Source organism: Takifugu flavidus, chromosome 17 (genome assembly GCF_003711565.1).
Source record: "Takifugu flavidus isolate HTHZ2018 chromosome 17, ASM371156v2, whole genome shotgun sequence".
Taxonomy (NCBI): domain Eukaryota; kingdom Metazoa; phylum Chordata; class Actinopteri; order Tetraodontiformes; family Tetraodontidae; genus Takifugu; species Takifugu flavidus.
This window is the reverse complement of record NC_079536.1, coordinates 8,596,906-8,620,905: the sequence shown is the minus strand read 5'-3', so window position 1 is coordinate 8,620,905 and position 24,000 is coordinate 8,596,906. Positions and strand designations below refer to the sequence as shown.

The window sequence follows — 24,000 nt, the reverse complement described above, 5'->3', positions numbered from 1 at the left end:
TTTTCTATTACGAATTATGGCCACTTGGTGTCGCTGTCAGTGTGTCATATTCGCTGAGAGAAAGCTCAGTTAATAGTATCAGCAGCGTTTATAAACTTCACCCTGATGTGAGGATTTTTTTTCAGACCGTGCACTGAAATATGTATGGTTAGAGATATTTGTACTTTGTAATTGTAGACCTTTACGCTCCGATATTAAAGTATTTTTTGCAGCCATCTCGCGTAAAGCATAAACTACTGCCGTAAAGCACTGTTTTGACGTCCTTATTGTAGTGACAGCAATTGTGACGTTAGCCGTGGTAGGTGCTAGAATAGCAGTTTGTCCCAGGTTTAATCTGTCATTTCAGCAATCCAGATCGTGTGTATTCCTGCACATTTGAAATACAGCCTGGTATTTGGCGGTGAGCACAAAGTGAATCTAAAAAGATACGGTGGAGCAAGTACTGGTGTTGAGTTTGTGAGGAAACCATTTTATGATTGTCAATACATTTGGGATATAACCGTGCGCTAGCATAATTGGGCTAGCTTAGCACAGTGACGGTCCGTGGATGGATTCTTTGTAGTTACGACGTATTCCTGGGAGAAACAGTGACTGCTCCTCGGTGAACAATATGGATACTGCTGAAGAAGGTGAGTATATATAGTGGGCGTTTGACGTACTTATTTAGTAGTGGAGTTAGCCTATGTGTATAGCTAGAACCAAGCCTACTACTGAGCTGGCCTACTAGTGGGCAATTGAGCAGAATAGGACCTCAATATCATATCAGCCCAGCCATTATTCTGTTTCGTGTTCGTAAATATGGCAAATGCCTGCTTCGTGTTGTTATAATTCCGGAGAGTCTACACAGGCGAGCTAAACGGAATTTCTTGGAACATATAGAGAGCTAGAAATGGTGTGTTTGTGTTTAAATATTTACATATGCTCTGTGAAAGTTTGCCTTTTTAATGTCCCTGCCTCTGAATTCCTGCTTGCATCTATTAAAGCACAGCACATCTAATGTCTCTGAGCATTGTTCTTCTCTAAATGATGCCCATGATATAACTTGTGATATAAGTGTGTTTGTACCTGCAGCTGATATTTGCCGTGTGTGTCGGTCTGAGGGGACCCCAGATAAACCTTTGTACCACCCATGTGTCTGCACTGGAAGTATTAAATATATCCACCAGGAATGGTAAGTGTCTTTCTGCAATGTCTACTTTAACCCCTCACATTAAAAACATATCATAATTAAAATGTTCATTATGGTGTGTTGGGCCCTGTTTTGGCTCTATTTAATTCTGTTACATGTATGGAATCAGCTGATTTAATGCCACGCTTACATCATGCAATTGTAAATCCCAGGGTCTGTTGGAAGTCACAACTGTATGAAAGTTGTGTTATAATGACCAGCAAGCACAAATCAGCTTATTGGTAACTGATATGATCATTAATTCTAGCTAGTAGTGACCAAATAAGTGTGTAATATCACTGAATCAGTGTTGATCCATAGTCTGTGTCTGTGTGTGTGTGTGTGTGTGTGTGTGTGTGTGTGTGTGTGTGTGTGTGTGTGTTGGATCCTGAATTCTGAGCCCCACATGCCCAATTTTCACAGACTCTTCTTGATGGGAATGTTCAGCCTCAGTGTTCTTTAAACAATTACTCAACAGTGTTACACAGTGTTACACTCCAAACACAATTTCACCTAAAGTCATGCCACCAGCACATTATATTTATTTGCCCCCAAAAACTGGAAACTGATCAAATGTACTCAGATTTATTTTTTTTTTAATTTAGGTTATTCATGCTTATAAACATCCATTTTGGTTTAATGCTTTTATTATATTTTCCTCTAAGCTGCCGACCACTAGGAGGCGCACTGCATTTTCTAGAAAGGTGTACAACAAAAAGAATACACTGTTAAGTTGTTAAATTTGTACTTTTGACCTTTGGAACCTTGCTTTGCAGTTTGGTCCAGTGGCTGAAACACAGCAGAAAGGAGTATTGTGAATTATGCAAGCACAGATTTGCTTTCACACCAAGTGAGTACTTGTGACACAGATGGGTCATCCACTTTGATATAACAGACTCAATAATCTCAACAGCTTGTGGGACTGTATGAGTTTTCTTCAAAATGAGATTTCAGTATAATCATTTGCACATTTTTTCAAGATAATTAGTTTTGTTGAAGCATTAAAAATGTAAGAACGTGCCTTCAGTTAGCTATTCCTCTGTCTTGTTCAGTATACTCCCCGGACATGCCCTCACGTCTGCCCATCCAGGACATTTGTGCTGGCCTGCTGACCAGTGTGGGAACAGCCATCCGCTATTGGTTCCATTACACACTGGTGGCCTTCGCATGGCTCGGGGTGGTTCCTCTCACAGCATGTAAGTACCAATGTTGATGCTCAAGAATTATTACAGGAGATGATGACTTCTTGAATTATGTGAAGATGATATTATCAATATTTGAATTACTTGAGGTGTTAAGATTAACGCCCAATTCTCATATGTTGATGTGAGAACCTTGAAAGTGTGATATTTGTAGAAAAAAAAATTAGATATTTTTGGTTAATTTGTTGACAGGTCGTATCTACAAGTGTCTGTTTACTGGCTCTGTGAGCTCACTCTTGACACTGCCACTGGACATGCTCTCCACGTGAGTGGGAACACAGTATTCCAGCAGTATTCCAAAGCTCTTTTGTTCAGTATTGATTGTGATTTCTGTGCATTTGCAGAGAGAACCTCCTTGCAGATTGCCTGCAGGGCTGCTTTGTGGTCACATGCACCTTGTGTGCATTTATCAGCCTGGTGTGGCTGAGAGAACAGATAGTTCACGGTGGAGCGCCTCAGTGGTTGGAGCAGCATCAGCCACCACCACAAAATGCAGCTGGTCAAGCTAATGAGGTACATTTCTAGCTAAAATATGGCCAGAGAATTATTTGATTCTGCTATAACCCACACATCACATCAACCATTGTCATTCATTAATCACCATCACTCTCCTGTCCTGTCATTTTTTTAAATATTTAAAAGCAGGCTGCAGGCCAAGGAGTTGCTCATGAGCCCCCTGCAGCCCAGCCAGCCCCACCTGATCCACCAGCTCAGAATGAAGCAGAGCCTGAACCACCCGACGTGCCCCCAGACCAGGGTGATGATCCTGATCTTGAAGAAGAGGAGGGAGCCGCAGCCGAAGATGCAGACGCCAACAATGGCGCACAAGGTCGGTTTATAATAACAGATATTTGGGAGAATGTTTTAATGATTATTGCTGTAGAGGTTTACTGCAGTAATATAGCATAATATATTGCTCTGTGCTTCCAGGCAAACCGTTTTCTTGAATAATATTAACTTTGCTATTGTTGGTGATAAAAGTCAGTAGAAATGCTGCAGGTACACTTTAGAGTTGCTGATTTTTGTGAATGTCATTGCTGCAGATGACATGAATTGGAATGCTTTAGAGTGGGACAGAGCAGCAGAGGAGCTCACATGGGAAAGGGTAACTTTGCCCGACCAAACCTGCAGATTTTAAATACTTAAAACTTGCATACATTAAAACGTCTCCATTCATTTCAGATGCTTGGTCTGGATGGATCACTAGTATTTTTGGTAAATTTCTTTCTGTTTTGTAATTTTCCATTTAACCACGGTTACTTTGTGTTTGTACTCATATGTTGTTTTATTTTGTAGGAACACGTTTTTTGGGTTGTATCTCTCAACACACTCTTCATTCTGGTCTTTGGTCAGTAGAAACTGCTTAAATAATTTGTTCGTAAAATGAGAGCTGCCGGATAACTATTTTTCTTTCCTTGATTTAGCATTTTGCCCCTACCATATTGGACACTTCTCCGTTGTAGGTCTCGGTTTTGAAGAATATGTAAGAAGCTGCTTTTTCTCAAGATTGTATGTTTTTCCTGTTACATGATGGCTCATTTTCTGAGCTACAATGTTCTTCTTCTCTTCAGGTGCAGGCCTCCCATTTTGAGGGATTGATCACAACCATAGTCGGCTACATCCTGTTGGCCATGACTCTTATCCTGTGTCACGTATCCTTGTCTATGACCACGAGTCCTTTACACTCCCCCGACAGATAAAATCAGATGCTATCACACATTCAACACATTCTGTTTTGTAAATATTTGTTTAGTCTGTGAGCATCGCTGATCCTTAATGGCCATCACAGGGATTAGCCGCTCTTGTCAGGTTCCAGCGCTCACGGCGGCTCCTGGGAGTCTGCTACATTGTTGTCAAGGTAATCCCATAAAATCAATGCCCTCGTCGTTCGAGGAAGTATTGACATTTTTATATAAGGTCACCCACCCCTTCTTCTATTGCAGGTGTCTCTGCTTGTTGTGGTGGAGATTGGTGTTTTTCCACTTATCTGTGGCTGGTGGCTCGACATCTGCTCTTTAGTAAGATTCTGTTCTTCTCCTCTTTATATTATACTGCTTATTAAAGTTTTGAAATAAGAAGGTGGGTTCACTTATCCCTTATCATTGGCTGATATATTTACAGTGCTATATTTGGAGAGACACATGCCTGTCAGAACTGGTGTGTGTATTTTCTCCCAGCTGCAAAGGTTTCCTCGGGCTAAGCTTTCTTTGGACCTTTCAGTGAAGGCTCATAAGTTGTTGAAGCCAGTTAAAAGGAGAGAGGCATGTATAAGCCATTTCTGTGGTGTATAACAGACTTGTGTTGTACAACGACTCAAGGATATGTTTTCAGAAGTGTTCTAACTCAGCTAGACTATCCTAACCAACTGGATTAGTTAGAATATTTCTCTTGTGGCTCTCATTCTCAATACTGGTTTTATCTGTGTGCACAAGTGCCTCAAATCAGTCATCTCCCACCCCCCCATCTAATTATCTACATATATTCAGTTTTCTATTTATGTAACTAATTCTGTTATTTTTAAATGTAGCAGATATTTGCACATATGCCATCATTCACTGACTTCTTGCTGGCTTTAGCTTCTCTTTGTTCCTTGGAAATTCCCCCATAAAAACACAGTTTTTTTTTTAAAAAGAGTTTAGCTTTGCAAACATCAGTGATGCAGTTTTAATTGATGGAGCCAAGTTTGTGTTTGACTTGGAACAGTGAGTAAACCCATTAAAATGGTGTTATTATGTGACCTTTAACTGTCTGTGCTTTGCAGGAGATGTTCGATGCCTCCCTGAAAGACAGAGAGCTGAGCTTTAAATCTGCCCCTGGTACCACCATGTTCCTACACTGGCTTGTGGGAATGGTCTATGTCTTCTATTTTGCTTCTTTTATCCTCTTACTGAGAGAGGTGGGATTCTAAAACAATTATTTTATTATTTTTTTTACATTGGTTCCTTTTTCCTCCTGTAAAATGTGACTGAAAATACTCTTTTCCTTGTCAGGTGTTGAGGCCAGGAGTGCTGTGGTTTCTGAGAAACCTCAACGATCCAGATTTCAACCCGGTGCAGGAGATGATCCACCTGCCCATCTACAGACACCTGCGGAGGTTCATCCTTTCGGTGGTGGTGTTCGGCTCTATCGTGCTGCTCATGCTCTGGCTGCCCATCAGGCTCATCAAACTACTGCTGCCCACCTTCCTGCCATACAATGTCATGCTCTACAGGTAACGAGCACAGCCTAAGCCCTGACTACATATCCTGTCCTGTTTTGGGTGTGTTTTGGTTTCTGGGAGAGCTCTCCTTCACCCAGTTCGTTACTCTGCCCTTCAGTGATGCTCCAGTCAGTGAGCTGTCTTTGGAGCTCTTATTGCTCCAGGTTGTGCTGCCAGCTCTACTGGAACAAGGGCACACTCGCCAATGGCTCAAAGGCCTGGTCCGGGCCTGGACAGTCAGTGCTGGGTATTTATTGTAAGTCTGTTTGTGTTAATATATTTTCATACTAATTTTGCAGATTTTTATTCTTCAAACAAACTTATCTTAACTCCTGCAGAGACCTGCACTCCTACCTGCTTGGGGAGCAGGAGGACAATGACCCCAACCAACCTGTGAACAACAACAACAATAACAACGCTCCTCCTGCTCATCATAACAACCACAACAACCCTGCACCGGCTGTTGGCGAGGGCCTGCACGCAGCCCATCAGGCCATCCTGCAGCAAGGAGGACCAGTGGGATTTCAGCCCTACCACAGACCCCTGCGCTTCCCTTTCAGGGTGAGAGAATCCTGTACCATGTAGCATGTATCATAACATTGCGAGTCTTAAAGTTAAGCTGGGGCTTAATAAAATATGTCTTCCCTGTCGTCCCAGATTGTACTACTCATTGCATTTTTGTGCATCACGTTGCTGGTGGCCAGCCTGGTGTGTCTAACTTTACCAGGTGATGACTTGAATACAGCCCCAAGTCAAACAATAACTCAAAATCATATCTGATTTGTGGTCTGATGACTTTGACCTAAGGATTGTTACAAATCTTTCTAGTCTTCACTGGGCGCTGGCTGATGTCCTTCTGGACAGGAAGTTCTAAAATCCACGAGCTGTACACAGCAGCGTGTGGACTGTATGTCTGCTGGCTGTCCATCCGTGGAGTCACTGTGTTGCTGGCCTGGATGCCACAAGGGCGCACAGTCATTGTCCACAAAGTCCAGGAGTGGACGCTGATGGTAGGTTTCTGTAAGCAGGCACAAAAAACATAATGAATTCTTTACTCTGGATCTTGTAATATTAAAAAAACAAACTAATATACACATAATTGTACTGGTTGCTGTTTGTACAGATTCTGAAGACCCTGGTTGTAGCTCTGTTGGTTGCTGGAGTCATTCCACTGCTGCTGGGTCTGCTGTTTGAGCTGGTCATTGTGGCCCCACTCAGGGTGCCCCTGGACCAGACACCCCTCTTCTACCCTTGGCAGGTACTGCTCATTGTCTCTCAGGTGCGCACTGCGTTTTATTTGAACATGTATGCTGTGTTAATATATTTTTACTAATCTGGCACCTACAGGATTGGGCTCTCGGAGTACTCCACGCCAAAATCATTGCCGCCATCACCTTGATGGGCCCTCAGTGGTGGCTGAAGACTGTTATTGAGCAGGTGGGTTTTATCGGCGTGATCTTGCAGTACCACAATTGTTTTTTATGATGTAAAAACTGTAAAAATTATCTTCAGGTGTACGCAAACGGGATTCGAAATATCGACCTCCAGTTTATCATCCGCAAATTAGCAGCTCCGGTCATCTCGGTGCTGCTGCTGGCCTTGTGTGTGCCGTACGTGATTGCTGCTGGTGTGGTGCCTGCCGTAGGTGGGTTACACCGAGTATCCATGAATCATGGTGACGTCAGAGATGCGGATGCAAATGAGACGTTTGCTGAAAACCTTTTTATTTTTGTAGGAGTAACCCCAGAGATGGAGATCCTAATGCAGAGGAGAATCTACCCCTTCCTCTTGATGGTGGTCCTACTCATCGGCATTCTTTCCTTTCAGATTCGACAGTTTAAACGCCTTTATGAACACATTAAGAATGATAAGTGAGTATAAATTTCCCTAATTGTAATAATCTAAATATTATGAATATATAACTCATGTTGCAATTACTTTAAGACAAAAAATCAAAAGCTGATAAAGTGAGGTTTTTCTCCACAGATATCTGGTAGGACAGAGACTTGTCAACTACGAACGGAAATCAGGGAGGACAAGCTCAGTTCCGCCCTCCAACCCAGTTGCGGAGTAGATTTGTGTCCCCTGCTGTCACATTATGTGCTTTTCTTCTCTTTTTTTAGCTCGGTCCACGGTCCTCTCAATCTAATTTAGATGGACAATGTTTAATTTCTTGCATTTCATTTTACGCCCATCAAATGTGGAATGGGGATTATCTATTAAATCCACACTTTGAGATGGCCTCAGAGAAATGGAGCAGGACTGTAGGCTTATACACGCCCGTATCGTCGGTCACGCCTCGCTTTGTAAACTGCCGCCTGGTAATTGTACATGTGTAAATACTCTGAATGCAGACTTTGTCTTATGAAAAAAAAACAAAAAAATGCGGATTAATGCAATGACTGCTGTACATCTTAAAAGTGTATAATTTATTAAATCAAATTGTCAAATTTCCTTTCTGACTGTTGCATTTTCTATAGATGTCGGGTATATATATCTTCAAACACACCATAGAAAAACTTGATTTAATATTCAATCCTGGATCATAAAATTAGTTTTAGATACAAATCAGAGGGTTTTTTTCTTGCAGCCAGTCAACAGAATATACTCCCAGGGACCTTTTAGGAAAGGCTGCTCAGTAAAAGACTTCAGGGGGTGTGATTCCCTCATCCTTTACTATGAGAGGAGATTTGAGGACAATTCCAAATGTCTCTACTAGTATTCCAGGAACTTCTTCGTCTTTGAGCTCTCGGGTTGTTATTTCCACCTCTCCGACTGGGCCATCTGGGAATTTGGTGGTTGTCAGTCTTCGGCCGATGTATGACACTTTTGAGTTTGACTTGAACAACATGCAGAGAGACTTGCAAAAGAAGAGGGAACACGGTGAAGTCTGGTGGTACTGGCACATTTGAAAAAAATCCTGGAAACACCGAGGTTCTAGTGTGAACTTGTAGATCTCGACCCAGTCTCCGTCTGTGCCCCTGTTTTCCTCCTGCTGCCACTCCAAAAAGGTCATCCCATCGGTGCTCCTCAGCCGATAAACCCTGTGGCCCTTCTCTTGAAGGTCCCCCGTATCCAAACTTAGAGGGGTCGGGAAGACTGGAACTCCGAAACCTACGTCACACAGCCAGCGTTTCCCGTCTATAACGACCATGAGGATCATGTGATCAAAAGGTGGCCCGTAAAAACCCGTCATCCTGCTCTTGACCTGGGCCGAGAGCACGGTCACCTGGAAGCCCAGCTGGCGGAGTAGCCATGAGAAGAGCCCGTTGACTTCATAGCAGAACCCGCCTCGGTTCTGGTTGACGATCTTCTCGTACAGGACCGGAAGGTCCAGGTGGACGCGTCCGCCGCTGTGTATAGTCAGGTTCTCAAAGGGCACCGAGTGCAGGTGAGAGCTGTGCAGCGACCCGAGAACTTCCAAGGTCGGCTCGGTCGGACCAGAGAATCCGATGCGCGTCAGATACTTCTGGACATTCATGTTAACCTGAGACATTTGTTCCAATATCGCTCTTTTCCGCTGAATGTTGACAGTCGCAATGGTCCCTGTGAAGTGATCAAAGTTCAAAAGATCAAAGTTAGCGCATACCGGTGGGTAAATGTAAACGATTGGTTTGGACCGTCACCCTCCACTCGCATATAAAGTAATAGGGCTCATGAAATCGGTGGCAATAAGGCGTGGCTTTTTCTTAAAACTTAGCCTGAATATGGTAATCTTTGTATCAGGCATAAGGCAGTTTTGCTGAATGAAAAGAGCAGCTTTCATGTCCATGATGCATCCTTCATATCATTACCGTGCATGTTTTATACCTTTCGGAAACCAAGTTTCCAAACTGCAATAATATCTACCCTACAATCTGTCCCATATATGTGTACGTTCGGTCCTACCAATTTACCACGGAGTTGTAGATATATGATCCTCCATTTCATAAAAATGTCTACGCAATATTAAAAGAAAATACCAAATGGTAGGCTATAGCAGCTTTTACTTTTGTAAAAGCTGCTGTACTTCTGTTAAGAGTTAAACTTCCACGTGTGGTTTAGTATCACTACATTCTCTGTTCATAAACCTACATTCCTTTGCAATAAAGCTTTATTGACATCTTTGATTACAAAACGTATATTATAAAACAATATCTTTTTAGATATACTAATACTCCCTAGAACATCTTAAGCTAGTTAGAAATGCGTTGTCATAGCAGCAATGTTTTCCTTAGGTATATGTATATTTGTATACAGTACATGTTAAAATGTTGAGAATGGGATTTTTCTCTCCAAACTCGCCTCGCGCTTCCGTGGTAGGGTCACGTGACGCCACGCTCAGACACTCCCAGTCGAATGAGAAAGATGGCGCCCATCCATGTCCTGAGATGCTGTCAGCGGGGTTTAGCATGGATACCTGTCATTTTTATCGCCCTGGTGGTCTGCTGGTCGTATTATGCTTACGTGGTGGAGCTTTGTATATGTAAGTCGACGCTGTCCGTCGGTCTGTGTCTACTTTAAAGCGCCGAACCGCTGCTGTTTTCATCGAGCCGACCACACAAACATCCAGCTGCTGCTCCGCCGGCCAGCAGGAAGTGATGGGACTGCGGCTCAACAATGGTGCTGGCCAGTCTGTCGCTCCTAATTCAGCACCAACTCTATATCTGTTAGCTGCCTTTCTTCACAGCCGTCGCGTTTATCCACCTACATGATGTGAATAATCCACAACTTTTACGCTGATATCCCGTTTAGCTGATTGGGATGTGTCCTGATTTAAAATGATAAAGAACAACGGTATTTGATCACCAGGTCCTATTCACCTACAGGCGATTAGACCAGGTCCTATTCACCTACAGGCGATTAGCCTTGAAAAATGCCGATTTTTACAAGATATAAATGAGCGAACCCGTCGTTGCATTATAACTGCTCTTGTCTGATTCGTAAAATACGAACGATGGCAGTCAAGCTTCATTTTTCCAACTACTTTTATTAGTCTTTGGAAATGAACTTTAAAGAATGTATCGATAGGTATGGCAAGTTATCGTTTGGTTTTGCAATTAGACAATCAAGATGTGACTGAAAAGTGGATTCACTTTCAGGGGGGTTTGCAGCAGCAGATCTGTTGACACATCTGTCCTCAGTTGCTGCTTTGTTGTAGGATTTGCTGCCTTAAATGAAAAGTGGCTTTGTCGAGGTCGAAATCAAAGACCAGTTGACAAATATTCCATTCTGGGCTCTTCAGAATTGCTGTTGATTCTATTGATTTTGTTATCCTGTCTGTGTTTTCTGCTCTTTCACAGTTACCATACAAAGTATAGGAGAGCAGGGTAAGTTCTGCATTAATGGAATTTTCATTGACACGTGACCAAAAACTTTGCTTAGAGTGGTTTAAAAGAGTGAAAATAATGTGTGATGAACCAACATTGCAGATAATTGATGTTTTTCACCCTGTCACTTTGTGTCACGCTTCTCTACAGTTGTGTACCTGTTCTTCTTTCATCTCTCTTTCATCATGTTTGTGTGGTCTTACTGGAAGACCATCTTTACCAAACCTTCAAACCCTTCCAAAGAGGTACAGGTCCATCAAAATTGAATACTTCCACTGCATGTCTGCACATTTCTGTTGAGAATAATTGATGATTACTTAAAAACTGCCTTCTCCCACCTCCAGTTTTGCCTGCCAAAGGCTGAAAAAGAGCGCTATGAAAAGGAAGAGAGGCCAGAATCCCAGCAAGAGATCCTCTGGAGAGCTGCGAGCAATCTGCCTCTCTACACCCGCACAGGAGCAGGAGGTACCTTCAGTCACAGCCATGTCCAAATGTTCTGTTTTTAAAGTTGTCTCCTAACCACAAACGTGACTTGTCGCTCCAGCGATCCGTTACTGTGATCGCTGTCAGGTTATCAAGCCTGACCGATGTCATCACTGCTCCGCCTGTGACATGTAAGGCATATTTATTTCATTTGGACGTGGCACAATTCTCACCATTTACAAAACTTTAAAAAATATATATAATTCTTCTATCCTGTGCGGTAGGTGTGTGCTGAAGATGGATCACCATTGCCCCTGGTATGTCACCTGCACATATTACATCATTATTACATTACATGTATTACATTACATGTTTTTGCACCTGATTGGTGCAATTGTGGGATTGTGGTGAAGATCTCTACCTCATAAGTGTAATTGTGCATCTACAGGGTGAACAACTGTGTGGGGTTCTCCAATTACAAGTTTTTCATCCTCTTCCTGGCTTACTCTTTGGTGTACTGTTTGTTCATAGCAGCCACCGTGTTGCAGTATTTCATCAAATTCTGGACAGTGAGTAGCGATGTGCGTTTTGGCTAGTACCAAATGATGCAGGAGCTGCAGATTGCACACATGTTACAGTAGCACATCCTGTGGAGTGTGTTGTGCATGGTGCTGACCTCTCCTCTTGTTTTCTCAGTCTTCCCATCCTCCACCCTCTGACCTCCCTCATTTCCCCCCTCTGTTATCCGCATTCATGCACACTAGGTCTTTGTTCCCTGAGCTCTTCCTATCACTGTCACACCACTCGGGCAATGGCTTTCTTTAACTTTCATATCATTCTTATTGTTCTGACCACCAAATTCCACCTTTGCTAAATGTCTCCCTGCTAACTTTGAATCGCTTCCACCTTACCTAAATGTTCTCTCCAACCTTTGCTAACCGGTCTTGTTTCTGTTTGTATGAAAGCTTTGCCGGAGGAAATCGGCAGAGAACTGTCCGAAGGTAACCCACCTGTCCTCCAAAGCCTTTAGTGAAGTGCTGACTCACCATCTTGGTTTCAATATTGTTCTCACAACGAACCAAAATTCTCTCTCACGCTCTCTCTCTGCCTCTGCCTTTCTTCCCATTTCACTGTCTTTCTGTAACAAACGTTAGCTTAGATTTGTCGTTGATTCCTCTTCTCTCCTTCTTACCTCCCCCAGAACGAGTTGCCAGATACTCACGCCAAATTCCACGTCTTGTTCCTTTTCTTTGTGGCAGCCATGTTCTGCATCAGTATTCTGTCCCTCTTTAGCTACCACCTGTGGCTGGTTGGGAAGAACAGGTCCACTATAGGTAAGAAAGAGGCTTGGATTTAGTTTAGATTCAGTTACAGTTAAACTGGAAGAATAGTGTTGCTCTCTGGCTGTGTTGTGTAATTTAAAGGTAGTTCATGTCTTATTTTTGTGTTCCTTTAGTCAGTCATATGTTGGACATTTATATTGTCAAACCTTTTTTGTTAATTGAGTTCCAGTGTGAGAAATGAGCATAGATAGTGTTTCAGTGCTTCATGTCATGTCTCCTTCACCTATAATACCACTCAGAATCCCAGCAGCAGCATAAAAAGTGATGAACTACTCAAAAGTCATCATCCCAGTAATAATGGCTTTCTTTGATCAGATGATTTTTGCCTCATAAGTTGATAGTGAAAGGAGATTAAAGATTTTATCCAGTCTCTGGAAGTCTTGGAGTTACCATAATTTTTCTCCTTGGGAAGTGATACATTAGCCATAAATTGGGTTGTGACTGATGACAAACTTGCCATTTTAGAATCGTGGTCACAGTTGTAGGAGATTGCTATCACTGGATTTGGTTTTAGTTTTGATGGTAAGAAAAGGGAATCTTGTGAATGGACAGAGTCAGGCGGTATATATTTATAATGTTCATTGTTTAATGTACCTGTTGTTTGATGGTCTTCCTTTGTAGAAGCCTTCAGGGCACCGGTCTTTCGAACTGGCTCCGATAAAAACGGCTTCTCTCTGGGTTTTAAGAAGAATATCGTGCAAGTCTTTGGAGACCAGAAGAAGTACTGGTTGCTGCCTGTTTTCACCAGGTAACAGAAAAACAGACAAAAGCCTTCAATCTTTGGGAGTACTAGACAGTTAAAATAGTAGATCTTTTAAATGCCATCACCTTTTTAGAAATCACACTTGTTTGATCTCAAACTGTCTCTCAGACATTTCACATGGATGCAAGAGTACCACCTCCATCGTAACCTTGGTAACACTGAGCTCATGGTTTTCCCAATCAACCAATCTATTCATCACAACATTGATATCAAAATTGGCACCCGTCTCTTGCTCCTACTAAGGCTGTACAAAATCTTGGAGTCACGATTAATAATCACCTGACTTTTAATGATCATGTGGCCTCAGCCTCCTGGTCGAGCTGCTTTGCCTTATTTAACACTAAAAAGATCAGACTGTTCCTGTCCCAGCATGCCCCCCAGCTGCTGGTACAAGCCATGATGTTCCCCTGCATTGACTACAGCAATGCCTTTCTATCGGGTGTGTCTGTGTGTGGGGAAGCCACATCAGATGGTCCAGAATGCAGCAGCGCATCTGGGAATCCACAAACTGTGGAGCATCACCCCACTGCTGGTAGAGCTTCACTGACTACCTGGCGCTGCCCACATTAAGTTCTCGTCACTTTTGCTGACCTACAGAGCACCATCTGAACCTGCTCCCTCTTACTTGGAGCCCACGCTTCCCCTCATCCGCTGCGTTCTTCACATCGACGGCGTCTGGCAAAGCCATCTGTTCAGGCTCGGCAATCCAGACTGTTCTCTCTTGAAGACGGCTCTTCCAAGAGCACCACTGTTTATCTTTCTTCTCCCCTTTCTACTCACCTTGCCTCTCCTTCCCTCCTGTTTATGTCCCTCTTCACTCCCTTTCCATAGCTCTGCATTGGTAGTTACACTTGTTCTAGGTGGTTTAGAACTGTAAGCTAGTATTTTATTCACATTGGTCTTGATTGCGCGGTGACTTCATTGTGTCTCTCTGTAAGTCGCTTTGGACAGAAGCGTCTGCTAAAGGATTAAAATAAAAATGTTTCCTGCAGTCAGGGTGATGGCCTATCGTTCCCTGCCCGACTGGTCAACACCGATGTAGAGCAGCCAACAGTAACCCTGCAACCAGAGGCCAATAAAAGGTGATCAATTGTGATACTAGCTGATACAAGGATTCATGTTTTCTAAAAGGGTTGTGGACATCTAATTCATTTTGCTCATTTTGTTGAGCACCTCTTCAGTGCCACTGACATCTCCACAAGCCCCCTCAGCGAGTCACAGAATCGCCTCCTGAACAACGAGGTCGATGCAAACAACATCGGAGGGCATGTGGAAAATCAAACCCTCAAATCTGGTGAGCGCGACCACCGCTGAACCCCTTCAAAACCAAATTAAAAGGTTGGCGTTTTTCTGTTGGGCACATGTCAGCTTTAACTGTTGGTTTTTCTTTTTCATCACAGCTGAAAGTGAAACCATAATCTACTTTGACAAAGAGTCCTAAAAGTGGTAAGCACTGTTGTAATGAACCGATTTATTACATTCTAAGTACCAACCAGTCTGAGTTTGTCTCTTCTTTGTTCCCCATCCACAGGAGAGACTTCTCACCCATCTATACGATGCCTTAAGCTTTTGCTTTTGTCCTGACCGCAAAGACCCTTTCAGCATAGTCACAGAAACGCTTTAGACTTCTCTATCACGCTGCAATGTTACATTTTCTGCAGACGCTGGTTCCTTTAATAGATTTTCTTACAGCCACTAAATTATATCTGGACAGAGTCTCGATGGAGGGGTCCAGGTGTCTTTAGCAAAGTTCTCCCCAAACTTCTTGTTTGATCTCCGAAACCTGCTTCAAAGCATTTTGGAACTAGCCAGATCAGGTTGTTTTGTTTTGATTATCTCCCCCTGGTGGATTTTAAAGGCAGGTACACACAAACTCCCAGTGATAGATCCCTTTTGTCTCAGTGCATTTTATACTCATAAATTTGGAGTGTGTTAGATGGATGATCCTCCCGCCATGAGTTGGACTGTCTTACAGCGGACCGAATAGCACGGTTCAATCAAACTGGGCCAACGCAACGCAACAGTAGCTGTGGTTTTTGGTGGCGAGTTTTGTTACCAGAGCACAAGATGGCACATTTTGCACTTTGTATCTCCCCGGTGTCCAGCGAAGAGTGTGTGCCGCTTTTCTTGTGTCATCGTGTCCAAAAATCATCGTGGTTACAACTGTAGTTGGAATTCTGGTGTATAGTGTGTGTGTTCATGAATGGATTTAGCATTTGTCATTGCTGTCTTTTTTTTAATTGACAGAACTGGAACTGAAATAATCGCATTGTTCGTGTCAAAACATGCTGCTTCTGAAGAGACGGTTCCACACGAGCCATTTATTTTGCACAGAGCAGCGTGCCACTGCTTGTTTTTATAGTCATATAGCAGTTTTTAGCGTTCTTCATCCTCAATGCCAAATAAGGGCTGTAGAGTCAGAAGCTCTGACCTTTGACCGTGAAGTGTTTACAGCATTCTAGCTTTATCCTCACTACAAATATCACTATAACCAAATCATTATTTTTTACCTGTTTTGTTTTATACAAGGCCCTGCTGCCCCTGCTGCCTGTGGGAGGCCACTCTGTCCTTGCAAAACCAATGCTCACCTGTAGGTGATGCCAGTTTTCTCTAAGGCTCAGGGCTCCTTTCACATCCTTCTGAGTTTTAGATGCAGCTTTCTCTTCGACCTTTCTGGCTTCTTTGTGTTCTTATTGCGTGGATTGTGAAAGTGACTCAAACCTGTGTGACCACAGCTTCCGCCTGTATCGTCTGCTCCTGCTTTCGCGGCGTGACATAGAACGTGTAAATGGGCGCAGAAAAGAAAAATAAGACTTTATGGCTTATACACATCACAACTTCTGTGGTTGTTTCTCCAAGTCAGCCAAATCTGGTGTGTTTAGGAAGGCGATCTAACCTAGCGAGGGATTTTGTTGATTATATGCAATTTCCACATCATTCAAGTTTACAGGTGTTTATATCGTGGTGAGTTTTCGGTGGTGCCTGTTCTCTCCTCTGCCTGTCCTCCTCCCCCTTCTCCTTTCTCTCTACCCAGCCAGCCATCAGCAGGAGGGTCCCCCTACATGAGCCTGGTCCTGCTCAAGGTTTCTTCCTGTTAAAGGGGAGTTTTTCCTTGCCACTGTTGCTTGTTGGGGGTCAGGCCCTGGGATTCTGTAAAGCACCTAGAAACAATTTTGATTGTTTCTAGGTAACAGACTCTAGGTAACATAAAGATTGATTGATTGATTGATTGATTGATTGATTGATTGATTGGTGTTGTGCTACATGTCCTGCTGGTCTTTCATTGTGGGTGTGGTCAGGGTTGTGCTGGATGTTGTACATGCAGCGTGCATTTGTGATGGAGTATTAAGCACAGCACTGCTGGCAGTCTTGTTGACCTTTTGGCTGGATTGAAGGCCTCACAAGACCATGTCAGTCCAGCAGATTAAGTGATGTGGTGGCGTATTTGCTAAAAGTGTGAGTCTGTCTGCAGGAAGCAGGCTTGGTTTTGAACTTTTGGACCTGTTGTTTTGTTATTTTAAAAAATGGCCTGTAATCTCTCTTTATGTTGTCTTTCATTATTTAATGGTGTGACATGGGTGTTGTTTTTGTTCCTTGGTGTCGTCATCGTGGGAGAACTGCATCTACGCCGCCATGACATATCGTTGAGCTAATCCTCGGAAGCATGGCACTTAACTCTCGAAGAACGTTTTTTCCACGGAGGGATTATGACGAGCCAACAGAAATCGGGGTTCTTTCAACGACCGCTAGGTGCTTCACGTTATAAATCAGCTTTACTCTGGTTTGTTTTAACCTTTTAAATGAAGCCATAAGATCTCCTGTGAATACGAACGAACAGCGTAAAATCGTCAGTTTCTTTTCTGGAGACCGACGACAACATCTGTATTCACATCGCAGATGTAGCATATCCGAAATCGCTTCTTTTGTCGCAACTTTTTCATTTGTGACTATGTATTAAGTGTGTAAATATATATTGATAATGTACAAAAAGGCTACATATATTTTTCTTGTTGGATTAATTTTACTGTTCCTATTTTGTGAATGAAGTACTTAGCTGATTTCAGATAACGTGAAAATTATAATAAATGTTTTTTTAAACCTCTCATCAGTGATTTAACTGAGTCCCAACAGTGCACGGTTAGCGTAGCGACTGAGTGGGAGCTGTTGCCGAGTTTTTGCTGTGTTTAAACATCTCCGCACGTGTTTCGGAAACCAGACTCTCACCTAAAATAAAAGGCTTTCTTTTAGAAAGGCTTTGTGTGTTTTCAGGTTCTTGGATGGCCGTCATCTCGAGGGTAATGACCACAGTGTCAGTTTTTTGAGAGAGTGTAAACAGTGCGAAGAGGGCGAACGTCCAAGAGGCCATCGTGGATGTACACATGGTTGAGTGAAGAGCTAATTGGTTAATTTAGGAGAGCGACACAGCAGAAAACTCTCCCATAAAATACTGTATTTACTTGTTAATGATTCTTATCCTGTTGCATTGCGTACCCAGCAGAGTATTGCTACATTCGAGGAGATTTTATTTCATTAAAAGAATTTAAAGGTGTTGCAATTCTTCAATTCCAAGCTAGTCGGGACAGATCCAGAGAATCTTCAGCAGCAACGGAGGTGAAGCAAGGTTTGGTCATCGTTTCGTGCCCAATGATGTGCCTCTGTTTTCATGGCCCTGAAATATGTCTAAGCTTGCAGCTCAAGGATTACTGCAGCTGGTGTCTGAGCAGAGGAAAATAACCCCTGGAGGCAAGTTTACCTGATCAGACAGGCGGAAATAATGGCCACCAATGATCATGTGCTGATTCACACCAAGAAATGATCACCAAATGTAAAAAATGATCCATACTATCCCTTCACACATTTCCCCCCTTCCTTGACCAGCACACCTGATCCTGAACCGACCTGACCTGGTTGCTGCCCTTTCTCCTCTCCTCCAGGCCTATTTCAGTGGCTGGTACACGCTGCTTTATAAACTGTGGTTTTGTCTGGTTGTCAGGTTGCCTTCAACCATTTTGCAAGGACATACTCAACCAGGGGCAAGTTTTCCTTGGCAACAGCAATGCCAGCGACCTAAGGGCATTTTTAAAACCAATAGTGTGATAAGGAGGAGTGGTCCAGATATTCATCTCTCAACCTACTGAAAACAAGTTCTCTCACAGGGTGGGTGGCTGGGAGACACACAGAAGAGACCATCACACTTCAGTTGATGAGTGGTGAAATCGGAGCACGCTGATACTGGAAAATGCACTCCACACAGAAAAGCCCCAGAACCCCAAGGTATTTAAACCTGGAACCCTCTCACTGTGAGGTGACGGCACTAACCACCACCTTGCTGCCCCAGAGGAGTCATTTGCTTCATACTAGCATTGGGGAATACTGTATGGTGGGTTACACAGAAACCTCTGGCTTTTTCCCTAAGAAATGCTTTCAAGAAGCTGCCAGGGAATCTGGATAAATAGAGTCATTTCTCAAGAATAGCCTAATGTAAGACAGCTGTAGAGGATGTCCAGTAATGGTCAGGCCTCCCTGCTGAGGGGAAATGAGCCAAAGGCCAAAAAGATTTGCAGTGAATGCCTCACATGATGGCACCCTTACACGTGTTGCCGTGGGAACAAGAACATGTGACTCACACACGCTTAAAGCCAAGCTTCTACACCCACAAACCCTCTTTTCAGTGTTACACAACCTGTGGAGTTATTCTCATTCAACCAAGAATTTCTCACCAAGCCATCAGAGTTCTCTGACATTACGTGCAGAATTTGAGTGGTGTGTTAAACAGTTCTTATCTATTTCTAATCATCCTTAAGATGCGCTAGAGGGAATCGGATGCATGCCTAACAAAACGGAGCGCTACACTGTGACGTCACAATGGCCGCCGTCCTATAACGGAGGGAGAGGCGGAGATTGGGACAAGTGGAGGCAGAAGGTTTGAGACGGCTCGATTCTGGAGACGAGTGTGGATTCTTCACCCTGTCAACTGGAAGCTGCTGTGGAAGCTGTGGAAAACCGACCCGCCAGCATGAATAATGGATCCAACCGCTCGATTGACCCGAGCTGCACGGATCAGCCTCCTCTCGCCATCGACATCATCCTTAGTGAGTACACTCAGCAAAACTAATTCCCCACAAACGATCTTTGTGGGAATATCACTGCAGCCACCGGACCTCTGACCTCATGAATCTGAAGTGGTTGCTTGTGACTGTGGCTCCTGTTCAGTGTCATTTTTGTTTCAAAGTAACTCAGGTGCAGCAGAGAAGAGATCGATTTAGGTTTAAGATAAGATCTTTAGGGTACAGGGATCTTCTTTACTTTGTAAAACAAAGATAAAAACGCACACAAACGTGAGGATGAACTTGAGCATCAGAAAAGGGAATTAGTACACATTCAGGCCTTCAGTAATGCTCCCTAATGATGAGGGAAAATAATAAAAAGCCAGAACATTCGGATGTAAATGTGAAACATTGAGCCTCACAACTGCTGCTGGTCCATCCTGCTAGTGAAAGTTTCACGAATGTCATCTGGAAGAATTTATCACAGAGAGTTCCTGACTTCACTGAACATAGTGAGTCATGCGCTGCGCTTTAAGATGTTCAAGAGGGTAAGCGGGAAAAAAAATCTTTATTTTAGTTTATTTAATTAAAAATTAGGAACCCCCCCCAAAAAAAAAAAGATTTTAGAATAGAAATAAAAACAAAAAAGCACGAAAATGATGACTACACACATAAGAGTGAAGAGAGAAGGGTCACTTAATGGAACTGATTGTTTATGGCCATTTGTACTCGTGTGTGTTTGTGTGTGTGTGTGTGTGTTTCATTAACCATAGACTACCAGAGAAAAACAAGTTGCTGCATGTAGTAAAACCTACAGGAAACAAGGCTTTATAACAAAATTGCTCATGCTTCCTTCCTGTGGCTCTTATATGTTTTTATCTGCATCTCTTAAGGTTAGGTTTTGAGGCCAAAAATGTCAGCCTTTAGTGTATTTGGTGTGCTAGCATACGTTTTTGTTCACTTATCTAGCCTGTAATTATTAGTAGGTAATTTGTTTACAGTTTTACTTTAAATTAAACTTTGTTAACTAACTAGTTGTAACTGTTGTGTTATTTTTAGCTGCAGCAACCAGCTTCAACAGTTTCACATTACAAACAATACAAACAATAACAATGCAAAGACAGTAAGATTCTATACTTTTGGTTAATTGCTAAAATGTTTTGGTATTTAAATGAAAACCAGCTGGGCTGCAGGCTGAAACAGAGGCAGTTTCAAAATAAAAGCAAGTCTTGACACTGTTGTAGATAAGGGAGTTTACTTTACGCCGTCCTTAGTCAATCAATGTTAAAACAAATCAATACATTGATCCAGATCAGTGCAGGAAGTTTCCAATCAGCAGGTTTCATTCGTATCCAGTGACTTTATTCCCTTATCTCAGCCTGCCACCCAGGGCAGTGTTCTTCAGGGTCCTCTGCATTAATGTTTTCATTTGTTCCCTGCAGATCTGGACATCTTCGGCCTCATCCTCTACTCGATGCTCACCTTCATGGCGCTCATGTCCATGCTCGTCTACCTGGAGGAATGCGTCTACATCTACAAGAAGGTGCCAGCCAAAAAGAAGAGTGTGATCATCTGGGTCAATGGGGCAGCACCTGTGAGACATACAAACACATTTATCGTTTTATTACCGATGATAGATATGCACCCTTTTTTTAAACCTAACTCACATTGTCTAGGTGATTGGCACCATGTCATGTTTGGCCATGTGGATCCCCAGAGCCACCATGTTTACCGATATGACCTCAGCATGGTGGGTTTCTCCTCCTCCGCTACGCTTCACTCGCCTTTCACTACTCGCTGTGCTGCGTTTTAGTACCTGCTGACCTTCACAGAAACCGGATCTTCCCACAATTCTGGGGGTTTTGTCAGTAACCCTTCTGTCTGCATCCTCCTGCAGTTACTTCGCAGTGGTGGTCTTCAAGTTCCTGATCCTCATGCTGGAGGAGGTGGGCGGTGATGAGGCCTTCTTGAGGCGAGCGGGACAACATAAATTGAAGATCAGCACGGGGCCGTGCTGCTGCTGCTGCCTCTGCTTGCCATATGTTGCCATTACCCGGTGGGCATAAAGACAAAGAGATTCCGCCAGATAGTTAAATCCTCCATCTACATTAGCATAAGCATGGTGCTACTGTGAATGACTGTGTTTTAAGCTAGGCTGCCAGACCGCTAACTATTAGTTCTGGCTGAACTTTCTCCTGTTAGCCTCAAAGTGCAGAAACAACAGCATCAGAAAACTAAACATTTTTTGGAAGCTACTCCGGGGTTTCATCTTACGCACCCCAACATTAGCGGGTGGATAATGGAAACATTCTGCAACACCAATTAAGCACAGACCCTGGAAAGGTGACGGGCACACCGCGCAGAAGAGTACGGCTTTTCTGGGGCTGTGTTTGAAGATTATGTAACATCAGAACTCTTCTGCACACGTGGCATCGGCGTTCCCGTTATCTGATTGCACTGATGGCCATTCAACCTTGCCCCGGCACGCATCGTCGGCTTTCCCTCTTTTCTGGCTTTACTTTTGGTTCTATATCATTGATCCGAACAGTTAAAATTCCAAAGTAAACAACAGTAATGCACTCATAAGAAAGTAAGAAAAATGTTCTCAAGTCCTTCCTCGGACATATGGGGGTGTTTCCTGTTCACAAATCAGTTGCAGGCGGTGTTGTTGGCAGCATTTGGAAGCTCTTGGAGGGTGTGTGTGTGGGGGGGGGTGTCGCTAATGCTGCACATGGAAAATGTGGCCCCCTTTCTCTTCAACATTTCGCTGCTGTTGAGATTTATTATGTTGCATTTGGTCTTTTGAGTTATGGGTTTGTTCTTCTTTTGGGTTATTTACTCTGCCTCCATCCTAAATCCAGGCGCTCGCTCTTCCTGCTCAAACTGGGATCCTTCCAGTTTGCTGTCCTGAAGATCGTCTTCACCATCCTCTCTATTGTGCTCTACACCAACGGCCTCTTTGATCTGTCTGATGTGAGTCGGGTGACTCCCAATAATGTTTCATTTCTTCTTTTGGATCTATTTGGCATTTTGTTGTAGCACAAGTGAGATAAGTGACATTTAAATGTCCTGTGTTCACTTTATTTTTACATCATTATTTACTAAGTGTTGGAAAAGCATTAAACCAGCCTGGCAGATTTGTAACCCCCATTTATTAAAGTGCTTTCTCCTTTAAATAAAAGATAATAAAACTAATTTTAAAGTGATGTAAAGGCCAGTGACAGACAGCCTTCTCTATTTCAAAACGTTGCTAAAAATATTAATTATTCTGACTTTTTCAGCTGAGTATCAGCGGTTCTGCCATATGGATCAACCCATTTGTAGGCATCTTGACTATCATAGCCCTGTGGCCTGTTGCCATCATGTTCATGCACCTGAGGACAACACTCAGGACGCTCAAGATCATCCCAAAGTATGCCATGTACCAGGTAACCTTTGGACCTTTAATGTACTTCTGCACATATAAAGAGTTTATAATGAATAATAACCTGACATTAAGGACTCACCCCCAGATGCTGATGGTGTCCATGCTCGTTGAAGCAGTCAGTTTTTACATTTTTCTCTATGTGTGCAGCTGGTGCTGATCCTGAGCCAGCTGCAGACAGCCATCATCAACATATTGGCTCTGAATGGAACCATAGCCTGCGCCCCGCCCTTCTCCTCCAAAGCCAGAGGTTACAGTAAGTCGCCCAGTAGCTGAACTATCTTCGGGTCTTTACCCTCACGGTTCATGACGTTCGTGACATCACCATTCCCACTTGTGTCTGTCTCCGCAGTGCTGAGTCAGCAGTTGCTGATCCTGGAGATGTTTATCATCACCCTGGTGACCCGTCTGCTGTACCGCCGTCAGTACGAGCCCTTACCTGAGGAGGAATGCCATGACAATGAACACACCAAAATGATGTCAATATCTAAATCTGCGTGAGAGCACTGTGTGTGTGTGTGTGTATGTGTGTGTGTGAGAGAGATTTGTACTTCCTACCTGTATGTGATTAAGAGATTTTATAAATTAATATTCAATAAATATTAATTATATTTGCAATTATTCTGTGACATTTATTAAGTAGAACACTGTTATTCTGACAGGGCAATTCTTTCAAATTTAGCCAGGAGAAACTAAAGAAGTTACATTATATACTTAATGAAAGATTGTGATTGATTTAGGGATTCTGTTTGAATTTAATAGCAATTGTGTTCTTAAACATTTCATTTTATTTAGTACAGATTTTCCGGTGGTATTAGATACAAATAGATCGATCGTATATTTTTGCCGTAATTATTGCACTTTTAGCTTAAACCTGGGACTGCGTATTTTTGTGGGGTTGTTTTTCATCGGCACCACTCGGTGGCAGTCGACACCACGATCTGGTTGGTGACTCGGCGAACATTCAAACGTTTAATATATGAAATCCGTCCACCATCCATCCATCATTCGTCCATCCATCATTCACCCATCCATCCACTCTTCCTTCTTTCCATACATCCTTCCATCCATCCACGGTGTTTGTTGACGCTTTTGTTCACTTCCTGGTCCTAAACCAATCAA

At 43.0% G+C, this 24,000-nt stretch overlaps 4 protein-coding genes across 9 annotated transcripts; 3 read left to right on the top strand and 1 right to left on the bottom strand.

Moving 5' to 3' along the window:
- The first annotated feature begins 169 nt into the window (after positions 1 to 169).
- Positions 170 to 8,023, top strand: LOC130514116 (E3 ubiquitin-protein ligase MARCHF6-like). 2 transcript variants are annotated; one of them, XM_057013486.1, is made up of 25 exons: positions 170 to 629; positions 1,072 to 1,171; positions 1,945 to 2,018; positions 2,221 to 2,364; positions 2,563 to 2,635; positions 2,715 to 2,883; positions 3,016 to 3,199; positions 3,414 to 3,475; positions 3,553 to 3,585; positions 3,667 to 3,718; positions 3,795 to 3,853; positions 3,942 to 4,022; positions 4,160 to 4,228; positions 4,314 to 4,388; positions 5,132 to 5,266; positions 5,361 to 5,581; positions 5,688 to 5,825; positions 5,908 to 6,130; positions 6,227 to 6,296; positions 6,398 to 6,579; positions 6,693 to 6,827; positions 6,917 to 7,006; positions 7,082 to 7,214; positions 7,305 to 7,440; positions 7,556 to 8,023. In XM_057013486.1, exons 1-25 carry the CDS (start codon positions 611 to 613, stop codon positions 7,641 to 7,643), a joined length of 2,745 nt encoding a protein of 914 aa, XP_056869466.1. In that variant the 5' UTR covers positions 170 to 610; the 3' UTR covers positions 7,644 to 8,023. The 2 variants fall into 2 exon arrangements, with proteins under 2 accessions (XP_056869466.1, XP_056869464.1); XM_057013484.1 differs by having other exon boundaries at positions 173 to 629; positions 3,013 to 3,199.
- LOC130514123 (arylamine N-acetyltransferase, pineal gland isozyme NAT-10-like) lies at positions 7,980 to 9,208 on the bottom strand. Its single transcript, XM_057013500.1, has one exon. It carries the CDS (start codon positions 9,063 to 9,065, stop codon positions 8,205 to 8,207), a length of 861 nt encoding a protein of 286 aa, XP_056869480.1. The 5' UTR covers positions 9,066 to 9,208; the 3' UTR covers positions 7,980 to 8,204.
- Positions 8,816 to 17,510, top strand: LOC130514119 (palmitoyltransferase ZDHHC20-B-like). 5 transcript variants are annotated; one of them, XM_057013491.1, is made up of 14 exons: positions 9,874 to 10,034; positions 10,852 to 10,878; positions 11,029 to 11,123; positions 11,223 to 11,343; positions 11,423 to 11,492; positions 11,586 to 11,618; positions 11,750 to 11,870; positions 12,267 to 12,302; positions 12,503 to 12,635; positions 13,266 to 13,392; positions 14,400 to 14,489; positions 14,589 to 14,701; positions 14,808 to 14,853; positions 14,939 to 17,510. In XM_057013491.1, exons 1-13 carry the CDS (start codon positions 9,908 to 9,910, stop codon positions 14,846 to 14,848), a joined length of 1,134 nt encoding a protein of 377 aa, XP_056869471.1. In that variant the 5' UTR covers positions 9,874 to 9,907; the 3' UTR covers positions 14,849 to 14,853; positions 14,939 to 17,510. The 5 variants fall into 5 exon arrangements, with proteins under 5 accessions (XP_056869474.1, XP_056869470.1, XP_056869472.1 ...); XM_057013493.1 differs by lacking the exon at positions 12,267 to 12,302 and having other exon boundaries at positions 9,876 to 10,034; XM_057013494.1 differs by lacking the exons at positions 9,874 to 10,034; positions 14,400 to 14,489; positions 14,589 to 14,701; positions 14,808 to 14,853; positions 14,939 to 17,510 and adding exons at positions 8,816 to 8,960; positions 14,005 to 14,391.
- Positions 17,511 to 19,113: 1,603 nt separating this feature from the next.
- On the top strand, positions 19,114 to 23,496 carry slc51a (solute carrier family 51 subunit alpha). Its single transcript, XM_057013499.1, has 8 exons — positions 19,114 to 19,499; positions 20,897 to 21,048; positions 21,131 to 21,204; positions 21,352 to 21,510; positions 22,316 to 22,427; positions 22,736 to 22,882; positions 23,029 to 23,134; positions 23,231 to 23,496. The coding sequence occupies exons 1-8, from the start codon at positions 19,424 to 19,426 to the stop codon at positions 23,377 to 23,379; spliced, it is 975 nt and encodes a 324-aa protein (XP_056869479.1). The 5' UTR covers positions 19,114 to 19,423; the 3' UTR covers positions 23,380 to 23,496.
- The last annotated feature ends 504 nt before the right edge of the window (positions 23,497 to 24,000 follow it).